General features: G+C 51.4%; 1 protein-coding gene across 4 annotated transcripts in view; it reads right to left on the reverse strand.

Annotated features, from left to right (window-relative positions):
• Positions 1-12,272, reverse strand: part of Zc3h3 (zinc finger CCCH-type containing 3) — an 81,888-nt gene that overhangs the window by 2,397 nt on the left and 67,219 nt on the right. For 2 of the 4 annotated variants that reach the window (XM_048802278.1, XM_048802281.1), the window contains exons 10-11: positions 664-848; positions 1-86 (exon numbers count right to left, since the gene is read on the reverse strand). The exon at positions 1-86 is cut by the window's left edge and continues 198 nt beyond it. In XM_048802278.1, coding sequence (XP_048658235.1) covers positions 1-86; positions 664-848 — 271 coding nt within the window. The other 2 variants (XM_048802280.1, XM_048802279.1) reach the window with 1 other exon arrangement.

A 12,272-nucleotide genomic window follows, 5' to 3' on the forward strand; every position in this document is an offset into this window, starting at 1 on the left:
AGGGGGAGGGAGAGGGTGGGACTGCAGCCCTGGAGGTGGGGGAGCTGGGCGTCTGTCTGGTGGGACGCTGGGTAGCCGAGGGCTTCCTGTAGGAAAGGAAGGGAGCAGCAGTAAGGGTGGGCAGCTGCCTGGCAGTCAGGGGCTCCGAGGGCACTAGCAAGCTCCTGTGAGGAACCATCCCAGGGACAGGTCTTCTGGCCCCTGCCCCCACTTCCTGTCACAGCAGCCACAGGTGTCTCCATCCAGGTCCCAGCTTGACCCTTGGCCCCAAGGACAGGCTGGTCTCAGGGCCTCTGGCTGAGGCAGCTGGGGTGGGCTAGAAGTGGGAAACTCAGCTCCGAGCTGAGTTTTGCCCCTTTCTGCAGCCAGTTTCCTCACCTACAGGGGGCTCCCCATTCCACAAGCCCCTCCTGGGAGCCCAGCTTCATCCCCTCTTCGGGGGAGTGGGTTTCTGAAAGCCCCCACCTCCCTCCATTGGCGGGACACCCTTGGGTCTGAAGCTCAGGGACCTCCACTCCATTTCCTGCCTCCGACTGACATTTGTTTTTGGATCTGCAGTTACAAGAAGTTACTGGGTGGGGACTCACCCCAGAGGGTCAATGTCCCCAGGGGAGGGTTGGGCCACCTCTGTCACAAACAATGCAGCACCCACCACCCCATCACCTGGGTCCGTGGCCAGCTGACATTCTGCTCCTGAGAGTTGTTTCGCTGGGCCCTGGGGTGGGGGGCGTAGCTGCCCGCCGGCCGTGGCGCTTCTGGTTACGATGGAGCAGCTGGCACTGGGTGCCCCGGGGACATGCACCCCTACGGGCAAAGTCTGGGCACAGCAGTGTGTGCTTCTTCTTGCACTGGGGGAGAAGGGACACAGCTGGGTGTGCTGCACGGACGCTGTGCATGGCACTGGGAGGCGTCCCTGCAGCTGCACGGTGCCCCCTGGGTCTCGGGCTGGAGGTGTCTCACTGGAAGGATGAGGTCACCAGGCCAAGTGGCTCGCCTGGGCCCCTGGACATGGCCTGAGGGACCGGCCATCCTGAGGACTCCCAGAGCCTGAGGCCAGGCCACTGTCCAGGGCTCTGCCTGTCTACCGCCCCCACTTGACAGCCTGTCCATCCTGGTGGGTGTGGAGAAAGCCCAGAGGAAGGCAGGTGGGGCTTGAGGCCTCAGGGGACCTTGCCAGGCAGGGTTCAGGCTGGAGCCCGGGCCATGGGGTGCGGCAGGTCGGCTAAGGCCGGGCAGCACTGGGTCAGGGCTGGGTTGGGCACTCAATCCACAGCACCTGTCGTGGGGCTAATTATACCCAGAGGAGAAGGGGCGCCAGCAGGCAGGTGCTCCAGGCAGCCACTGGGCCTCAGCTCTGTCACCAGGCCACAGGGAGGCGAGAAGCCTTGGTTGCACCCTACTGAGCGGCCCCAGGATGGGGACGGGCACTCAGGGCCTTCCTTCCTGGCCCCTCACTCCTACCTCCCACCTGAGTCCAAGGTTTTATTAGGGACAAGGTCTCCCCACTGTGTCCCCCCACCCTGCTGCAGCTGGCTCAGATAGGCACAACTTGGAGGAGGGAGCCACAGTCCACCTGGCCTGCAGCACCCCTACTGTGTCTCCCCTAGACTGGTGACAGGCCGCTCCACCTTGAACTTAGACCCCACAGAACCTAGGGAGCCCACAGAGTCCAACTCAACACCAGGCCAGGGCCCCAGCGCAGATCCCACCTTGAAGCTTCTCATCTCAGGCCCCACAGAACCAGCCTGGCCCTGCTTCCAGCGCCCAGGATTGAGGGCCTAATGGGGGACGGCGCGTGGAGCACGAGGGGCCGGCTGCAGTGAGCGGGCTGGCCAGGCAGACGCCTTGCCCCTGCCCCATGCCCGTCTTGCCCCGTGGCCACCTACCCCGCCACAGAGAGGGCAGGCTTGGGCAAGAGCTCCCAATTCACTCACTCATCCCCACAGAGTCAAGTCCCCTCTGCGCCGGGCCTGGCCGGTGACACAGGGCCCTGAAACCCAGTGCAGTGTGGCAGGAAGAGGAGAAGGGGACAGCACTGCCAGAGCCCAGGCAGGCAGGAAGAGGCCCACCGGCAGGACGCACATGAGCCCAGGCCCTGTGAGCAGAGGTGCTTGCCCGTGCTGGCCAGCAAGTGCCTTAGGGATGTCACCAGGGCTCCACAGCAGATGACAGAGGCGCAGGAGTGGACGGGGTGCTGGACAGAGTGGGTCCAGCTCCACAAGGTGGCTCTGGGCCCGAAACACAGCCTGTGTGGAGGCCAGACTTCGGAGTTTAGACTCAACAGAAAAACAAGAAGGTAAAATACCAAAATTGTATTTTTTTCCTTAGTTACACGTTGTGATATGCTGTGCTTAATAAAGTATATCTCATCTATTGTTTTCCTTTTTTCACTTATTTATTTGGTGCTGGGGATGAACCCGGGGCCTTGCTCATGCTGGGCAAGCCCCTGCCATGGAGCTGCACCCTCCAGCTCAAACTACCCATGTGGCTCACGTGTTGCCACCAGACAGTGCTGCTCTGAAGACAACCAGAACTCTAAGGTGGAGGGTAAAGACATTCCCCAGGCCACCCGAGAGCCATGAGGAGAAGTATAAGGAGGAAGAGCCCCTAGGAGCACAAGGGCAAGGGCAAGTACAGCCAGCTGACCACCGCCCCACCCCCTGCCCCCAGCTGGCAAGACCTGCAGTATGGAAACTATCATTGAATAATTAATCCAACTAGGAGTGCGGGGCCGATAACACTCAGCACCCAGTGGGGCAACCAGAGCCTGACACATGGGTGCTGACGTTATAGGGAAGCAGCGGACCTGGGCAGAAATCAGACCCAGGCTGCACCAGGCTGCTCCTGGGAAACCCTGATGGCCAGGGGCATGTCAGGTGAGACGAGAAGCGGGGAGCAGGAGGACAGACCGCAGGCCAGCACCTCGGGGGACAGACGGGCACATCCAGCTCCAGACAGACCAACAGGAAGAACACTCAAACCTGCGTCTTCTTACAACCATAACAGAATCTCCATCAGTAGTTGAGAAGCAAAGAAAGCTATATCCCAGAGTTCTAACATATTTATGAGGCACATAATTCTGATCTTTCATAAACTGACTCATAGAATGGGAAAACAGAAAAAAAACTGTTTGCTTATGAGGCCAGAAAAGTCTTGAAACCAAAACCTGACCAGGACCACATGATAAAAGTCCACTTGGGGCAACCTTACAAAAAAGGGTGCCAGAGCACCCCGCCTCCCCAAGCCAGAGATGGTCTGTAACATATGGAGACACTGATCTCCCGGGATCGGGTGGAATGCAAGGCTGGTTCAACACCAGAAAGTCAGTGCACAAAAACAGAGTGACAAAAAGAAAAAGAAAAATCAATAAACAGAGATTAATAGTACCTTAACAGGCTCAAAGGGCAGAGTCATATGAACACCTCAGTAAATAGGAAAACAGCATTTAATAAAATTCAGCCTTGATTCAAAGTTGAAAAAAGGAACACTTAGCTAATTAGTGGTGGAAGGGGACTCCTTAGCATACTCTAGACAGCCTTCCATAAAGCATCACTGTCAATGGGAAAGGCCAGAAGCCCCATGGCCACCAATCCACATGTCCTGGATCCGAGCCAGTGCACCAGGCAAGAAAATGCATCTGGACTCAAAAGAATACGGGCTGTGGCTGTGGCTCAGTGGTAGAGCACTCGTCCAGCATGTGTGAGGTCCTGGGTTCGCTCCTCAGCACCACATAGAAATAAATAAATAAATAAATAAATAAAGGTACTGTGTCCAACTACAACTGAAAAATAAATATTAAAAAAAGAAAAAGAAATAAGAAGCTGGGCATGGCAGCCCAGCTTGTAATCCCAGTTACTAAGGAGGCTGAGGCAGGAGGATCCCATGTTCAAGGTCAGCCTCTGCAACTTAGTGAGAACTTGCCTCAAAATAAAATAAAAAGGGATTGAGCTCAGTGACAGAGCACTCACTTAGCATCTGTGAAGCCCTATTCAACCGCCAGTACCAACCCCTCCCCCCCACGAAACAACATGCCAGAGGTACACCTATCAGAAAACAAGAACTCTAGACATCCAAGAGAGGCCTGCACAGGGAGGATGGGTGCCACCCTCCTGTCCACAAGGCTCACTGTGGCGTAGGCAGCAGCAGCTATCACCACCTCTACCACAGGGTCCAGACGACGCCTGTTAGAACCCCAAAGGGGCCTTTCTGTGTTCTTGGTACTGGGGATTGAACCCCAGGGAACTGCACCAGACTTGTTATTTTTAGTTTGAGACAGGGTCTCAAAGTTGCCCAGGCTGGCCTTGAATTTGAGATCCTCCTGCCTCAGCCTTCCGAGTCACTGGGATTATAGGCGTGTGCTACACACTTGGCCAAAGTATTTTTTTTTTTAACTTAATAAAGCGGATTTAAAATATTCTTTTGCCTAGCATGCGTGAGACCCTGGGCTCAATCTCTAGCACTGGAAAAAAAAAAAAAAAAAGGTTAAGATACATGTTTGGAAGAATAAAAGGTAAGAACCATGAAAACCTCCCTAAAGGAAATCAGTGAGGTGAAGGAACTTGCTTTATTATGAATTATTTTTAATTTTTTGCATTCCTGGGGATAGAACCCAGGGCCTTGCACATGCTAGTCAAGCACTCCACCACTGAGTCATGAAGCTCAGATAACTTAAGTGTGGTACTGGCTCAGGCACAGCCAGCCGTGAGGAGAAGGGAGCTGGAGGCACCCTGCACTCATGCAAGGGCTGGACTGGCAGGCTGCACGAGGACTGCTGGGAGCACGGCTGCCTGCAGCAGGGCACTGTGCCAAGTGCGGCTGGGCTCTGCCTCGCATCCCGGCCAAACCCAGTTCCAGAGGATTCCAAGTCCCAGCCCTGCCCTGGGGTGTGGCCCGGGACAGAGGCTTGCCTAGTGTAGAGAGGCCCTGGGTTCAATTCCCAGTATCTCAAAAAATAAGATCCTAGTCCTAAAGACAGAAGGCAATTTAGCATGCGTTGGTGTACAGAAGGTTTCCTTGTACCAGATACTAAGGGTGCAAACTGCAAAGGAAAAGACTGATAAAGCTACATCCATTAAAGTTAGGAACTTTTGTTCTTTAAATCATACCACAAAGAGACAAAAAACCACACCACACACTGGAAGAAGATGCGCGCCATGGTGTGGCTACAGAAACCGAGTACCCATTTATACTTCAGTGACATCCATATCTTACACTCGCAAACCTCCTGAAGATGCCCACCCCTCACCAGAAAGCCCCCAAGAGAGGTATGAGGACTCCCGGGAAGAGGGCCGGCCTCACCTCAGGTCAGAAATGCAGACCAACAGGCACAACACTGGCCAGTGCTCTCAGTGGCCAGGAGGGAAGGAGGCTGGGCAACCCCGAGGGCGGCTGGAGGCAGGATCTGCTGTGCTGAGGGGCCTGGAGAGGCGCTGTGGCTGGCCCCTGGGTGCAGGCCTTGTACAGCCCCAGGCGTGGTACCTGAGCGTCAGGTCAGAGTCCTGCAAAGCCAAAGCCATGTTCAAGCAATTCACTAGTCACCCAGCTTCTTCACCCACCTCAGGATACTGAGGAAGGTCATCAGGGGCCTTCAAGGAAATCCCACAGTGGTGTCAGACTGTGTTCTGCCCCATGGAGCACATATCAGATAGCGAGGCCTTGCACATGGCGGGCAGAGGGGCCCTTCCTCACTGGCTGCCACTCTAGGCCAAGGCAAGCATGGGGGGTGGCTATGCTGGCAGATGGCCTGCAGGGACCAGGTGAGTCTGCTCGGCATACTCATCTCTGGGTGACTGTGTCCACTGGCCTGTCCACAGCAACCCCCACACCAGAGAAGTCCAGGGCCACTGCCCCTCCACATCACCCAGTGCTTGACACAGGCCCTAAGCCATGGCCAGCACCATCTCCACAGATGAACTGTTGGTCGACCCTGTTCACAGTGGACACACCAGCCTCCTTCCCACTGTCCAAAGAAGACGTTCCAGACCCTCACCCCACTCTAGCTGGCCTGGCCAAGTCAGGGCCTCCCCTCACCTGCTCCCTGGTTCACCCTGACCCGGGTGACTACACACCGTGCTGCACCCGGACAGAAATGGGCATCAGGGAGCAAGGAAACCCTGTGCAACCTTGAGGGAGGCTGTGCCCCCACTGGCTCTGGGGTCTGGATGCTAGCTGGCTAGCTGTGGTCACGGAGGGCGTCATCAGGATGGGAGGCGGGAGCTCCCTGGAGGCTCTGCATGTTTTGGGTAAATCTAAAATGATTCCAAAGTAGATGTTCATTAAACACAATAAGTGACCATGAGCTTTGTGCTGCAGTGGGGCAGTACAAGTCACCAGAGGTACCCAGTGAGGCCAGAGTGGGCGGAAGGTGGGGCCTGGTGTCGCTGGGTGGGCCCTGTATTCATCCTAAGGCACTGAGGCCACAGGAGGAAGAAGCTCCACAGCAACGGGTCTGTGCCCAAGGATGGGCGCAGCAGATGGGGACAGCAGAGGATGAGGAGTAAGTAGGGCTACAGGAGGGACCTGGTCTAGAAGCCATCAGTAGCCCCAAATGAGCGAGCACGGGGAGGGGGGGCGGGGCGGGGGAAGAAAACCCCGGGGAACCGCCCACTTCAGGACAGGGCTGAGAGGCCCCGGAGGGAGGAGCACAGGGCTGAGGCTGTGGGAGGGGTGTGCTCACCAGGGAGCAGCATGAGCTGGAGTGGGCAGGTCAGCTGGGACAGAGCACGCTGGAAGGCAGCTGTGTGTGGCGAGAGGTCTGGGGAGGGCTTACGAGAAGGGCAGAAGAGGTGCGAGATCTGCCAGTGGGGGGAACAGGAGGCAGAGGTGGAGGCCAGAGCTCTGAGAGGGGCAGAGCCAGGTGTGGTCCCGGGGTGTGGTGGGCAGAGGAGACTGGGAGGTTAGCAGCAGCGAGGACCAGGGTGTGCAGTGTCCCTGGTCTGTGCCAAGACATCCCGCAGGCCAAGATAGCCATGCAGGCAAGACCACGGCAAGTGTGCAGAGACGTGTGGCTATAAGCAGAGCAGGGAAAGAGGGCCTAAAGATCCAGGCCTGTCCACAGGAAACGGGACACATACAGGAGCCTGAGAGCTGACGGCGTGGAAAGATGTTCAAACAATAGTGAAGTTATCAGATATCATGGAGGACAGAAGTAGGAAGCATGACATTTTTCAAACTGAAAGAACTGTCAACCAAGAATCTTACATTTGGAGATATGCCCCCACCCCGAGGAATAAAGGGGAAATCAACACATTCTCAGATGAAAGAAAAGTTAAATAATTGGTCATCAGCTGATCTACCATGAAAAGTAAGGGTCAGGTACAGGTGGTGGTAACAGAGGCTGAAGTGGGAAGATCACTGGAGCCCACCAATTAGAGGCTGACCCAGACAACTCAGCAAGACTCCATCTCCAGTTAAAAAAAAGGAAAAAAATGAATATAGAAGTCTTCTAAACAGAAAGATGATGGAGAAAAAAGGCCCTTGAACAGCAGGAAGGAATAAAGAAGAGGATAAACAAAAATACGGACAGACACAGTGGATTTTCTTTCTCAAGTTTTCTAAATCATGTTTGTGGTGGAAGTGAGAATTATAATAGTGTCTAGTGTGGTTCTAAATGTATGTGGAGAAAACACTTAGGACAACTACACATGGAGAAGGCTAAAGGGACATAACGCTTCCCACACTTGATTCAAACTGATAAAATGCCAATACCAGTAGGCTTTGATTAGTTATGAATATATAACACCTAGGAAAACCATTAAGAAAACTATATAAAGACATATACTAAAAATATTATAGATAAATCAAAATACAATTCTAAAAAGCAATCCACAGAAGGCAGGAACAAGACAAAACCAAGAAACCAAAAACCAGAAAGAACAAAACAACAACCAAACCAATGACAGACTTAAGCCTTGATAGATCAAAACTACACTAAGTGTAAATCGCATAAATACACTAATTAAAAGATAACAAGTGCATAGTGGATTTAATAATGTGACAACTATTTGCTGTCTATAAAAATGATTGGTTGGCATTTGCCAGTAAATAGTTGGAGTTGGAGAATACCATGCTAAGCGAAATAAGCCAATCCCACAAAACCAAAGGCCGAGTGTTTTCTCTAATGTGCAGATGCTAACTCACAGTAAGGCGGGCGGGGACGGGCACTAGGGAAGAACAGCATTACCTTAGATTAGGTAGAGGGAAGGGATGGGAGGGGATGGGAGGGGAAGTGGGGACAGGAGAGAGAGAATGAAACAGACATTATCACTGTATGTGTATATGTGACTGCTTGACCAATATGATTTTGCAACATGTACACTCAGAAAAATGAAAAATTATATCCCATCTATGTATGATATATCAAAGTGCATGAATGCATCCTGCTGTCATGTATAACTAGTTAAAATTTAAAAAAATTAAAAAAAAAAGAATGGTTACTTCAAACATAATACATTGGTAAAGTGAAAATAAAAAGATGGAAAAAAGATGTATCACACAGACTTTTTCCAAAAAAATCAGGAGTGGTTGTATTAGTATCTGAGAAAGAAAACCCCAGGGCTGGGGCTGGGGCTAGGGCTGGGGCTCAGTGGCAGAGCACTTGCCTCGCAGGTGTGAGACCCTGGGTTTGATCCTCAGCAGCACATAAAACAAACAAACAAACAAACAAATAAATAAATAAAGATACTGTGTCCATCTACAACTTAAAAAAATTTTTAAAAAGAAAGAAAGAAAACTTAAAAAAAAAAAAAAAAAAGGAACAACTTCAAATTAATTATCAAGATCCCATCTCAAGAAAGCTACAAGGGAAAAAGAGCAAAACAGATCCAAAGCAGTCAGAAACACAGTAAGAGCAGAAAGCAATGAAATCAAAAGAAAAAACAAATGGAAAAAATCAGTGAAATGAAGAGCTGGTTCTTTGAAAAGATCAATGAAATTGACAAGTCTCTTGCAAAAAAACTTTAATGAAAACATTAAAGTCACCTCTTTCCAGTACCAGGAAAGAAACTTTTTTTTTTTTTTTTTTGGTGATGCTGGGGATTGAATTTTAGTTGGTAAAGGCAAGCACTTTACCAACTGAGCTATATATCCAGCCCTGAAACTGTGATCACTACAGACCTGAAAGACATCAAAACAATAACTGGGAAATAATTAAAAAATTTGATAATTTAGATGAAATGGACCAATTTATAGAAATACACAATCTATACCAAAACTGACTCAAGTAAGTCTGAATTAACCTTTATATAGTTAAAGAGATTCAATCAGTAATCAAGAACCTCCCAAGAATGAAAACCTGAGAGCAGAAGGCCTCATTGGTGAATGAGCACCAATTCTCCTCAAATTCTTCCCAAAAATTTAAGAGGAGGGAATATTTACTAACTCATTCTGCAAGGTCAGCATTATCCTCATATCAAAGCCAGAGAAAGACAGTATAAGAATACCACGGGCTAGATAGGGGAGAGGGATGGGAGGAGAAGGGAGAGTGGGGAGAGGGCAGGGGGTTAGCAGTGATGGTGGAATGTGATGGACATCATTATCCAAAGTACATGTATGAGGACATGAATTGGTGTGAACATACTTTATATACAACCAGAGGTATGAAAAATTGTGCTCTATGTGTGTAATATGAGTTGTAATGCATTTCGCTGTTATTTATTTTAAAAAATCAATTAAAAAAAACTGGTGCAAAATAGTAAAAAAAAAAAAAAAAGAGAAAAGAGAAAAAGAAAACCACAGACCAATATCCTTCATGAATATTAATGAGAAAATCCTGAACAAAATAATTGTAAACCAAATTCTCCAGTATGTTAAAAGGATTATATGTCATGACTGCATGGGATCTGGTTTCAGAATGCAAGGATGGTTTGACATGCAAACATCGATATGTTGATTGTGACTGATTATGATTCAATGTGGTCAATGTCATTAACTGACCAACTTAATAGAATGAAGAAAAAGCCCCCCCTCAAATTATCTCAATTGATGTATAAAATAAGGTTTGACAAAATTCCATACCCTTTGGTAATAAAAAAAACACCCAACAAACTAGTGGTAGAAGGGAAAGTCCTCAGCATGATAAATGCCATACATGAAAAGCCCAGTGCTACCATCATATTCAATGGCGAAACATGAACACTCTTCCAAGATGAAGAACAGGACAAGGGTGCCCACTGTCACCACTTCCACCTGACACAGTACTGGAAGTCCTAGCCACAGCAATTAGGCAGGGAAAAGTAAGAAAAGACTTTTGAATGAAACAGAGAATACAAAATCACCTCTGATTGCAGATGACATGATGATACATATGTGTGTGTGTGTGTGTGTGTGTGTACATACGTATATACACACTCTAAAAATTTCAGGAAAATTGTTACCAATTCAACAAGAGGCAGGCGGACATAGAGAAAGTAAACCCTCATTCACTGCTGGTGGGATGGGAAAGGGTTCAGCCACACGGAATGTAACTGGGTGGTTTCTCAATAAGCTAAACAGGATCCCCATATGGTCCAGCAACTCCACTCCTGGGTACACACCAAGGCTCGTGAAGGCAGATGGATGTGTGCCAATATCACTGTGGCATTATCACGGCAGCCCAAAGGTAGAACCACCGTGTGTGCACAGATGAGCAGAACCTGTGCACACACAGGATAGAATATCCTTGAGCCCTGAGACGGAGTGAAGTTGACACCCACCACCACGCGGATAGACCTTGAAGAGACGATGCCAGTGGAAGAAGTCAGGCATAAAAGGACAAACACGGTGTGATGCCATTCATGGGAAATGCCTTGGACAGGGTGCCAGGGGTTGTGGGTGAGAGGAAAGGAGAGTTACTGCTTAACATTTCACAGTGTTCCTGCTTGGAGTGATGAGAAAGTTCTGGAAACATCTGATAGCAGTGATGGCTGCACCACACTGTGCAGAGACCTTCCGCAGGCACGGGCTGCCTGCCCCACCTGCTCTCCGGTGCCAGCTGGCCAGCCCAGCACTGATGGCCTCACTCAGCTGGCCACCAGGGCTGCCTCCCACACCTGGCGCCCCCAGAGCAGCTCCTGCCTCCGCCTGGCTCTGGGGGCGCTGCGGCACTGTCCTCAGCCTCTCATTCTGCAGAGTCCTGTGAGGAGCCGCGAGGACAATACCTCTGGGTCCCGCCCCGCCCCAGGCTCAGCTGGCTGTGGGGGGCATTGGTGCAGGCTTCAGCTTCACTGTGTGACCACAGGCCCCCAGGGCACTGGGGTGCTGGGAGCCTTTCTGTCTAAAGCTCTGCTTGGGAGTCAGCTGCCCCATGGGGGGCTCCACTGCCATGCCTGGCAGGCTCCTGCCTGTTGGAGGGGTGCAGTGGCAGGCATGCCCAGGGAGGCGCCCCCGCCAGCACAGCTGTTGCCCTGCCTCTCCTCTGCGGGCATGTGTGAGGGAGCCAGGGACCCCAGGCCCAGAACTCAGAGCTCCTCAACTTTCCATCCTGTCAGAAGCCTGGACCATGGCAGAAGACCTGAGACCAGGTTTCCTGATCAAAGCTCCCTTCTGTCCTTGTCTTCTCTGGGATCTCAGCCTCTGGACTGCTTTTCTAGAATCAACCAAAATATGCTCTTTGTCCTCTTGGTTAGAAATGGCACCTGACCCTCTCCCCTGCCCTCCATTCCTGAGTTCTCATCCTGCAACTTCAGGCCAGTGTGGTAAGTGGCCTCTGAAAGGTCCAGTATCGGGCAGCTGTGGTCTAGGAGCCTCGGTGTCCATCGATGGTAAGCATTCTCTGTGCCCCCTCTTCCCTGGGCCCCTCTGGGGGCTGGGTGTGCCCCAAACACTGCCTCCTCAAACCTCCACCCAGGCAGCCTGGCTGAACTGGGCTGAGAACCTGGGCTTCTTGTGACCCAGCTGCTGTAATGACCCACGATGAACATGAGCAGCCTAGAGCCGTGGCTGACCCAAGTGGGGCCTGCAGCCCAGGGCTGAGCTAGGCCACAGCGTGGTTCCCCCCCAGTGCCCTTGGGAGCAGAGGTGAGTGTCCCCCAAGCCCGTGAGCTGGAGCTGGACCCTGATGCCCCTGCCTCTCTGCCAGCTCCCAGCTCCTCTGGCTTTGGGGCAGGACTGGGTACGCAGCTGACTATGTCTCCAGAGGCCCAGGGGCGTGGAACGATGGATGGCACCACTGCATCAGAACAGCAGGTACTCTGAGTGGCCCTTGGAGGAGCTGCCATGGCTATGGAAAAAAAATCCATGCCACTGAGTTGTCCACTAAAGATGGTGAAGATCGTAAATTTTGTTATATACATATT

The sequence above is a fragment of the Marmota marmota genome, unplaced genomic scaffold (assembly GCF_001458135.2).
Source record: "Marmota marmota marmota unplaced genomic scaffold, marMar, whole genome shotgun sequence".
NCBI lineage: Eukaryota > Metazoa > Chordata > Mammalia > Rodentia > Sciuridae > Marmota > Marmota marmota.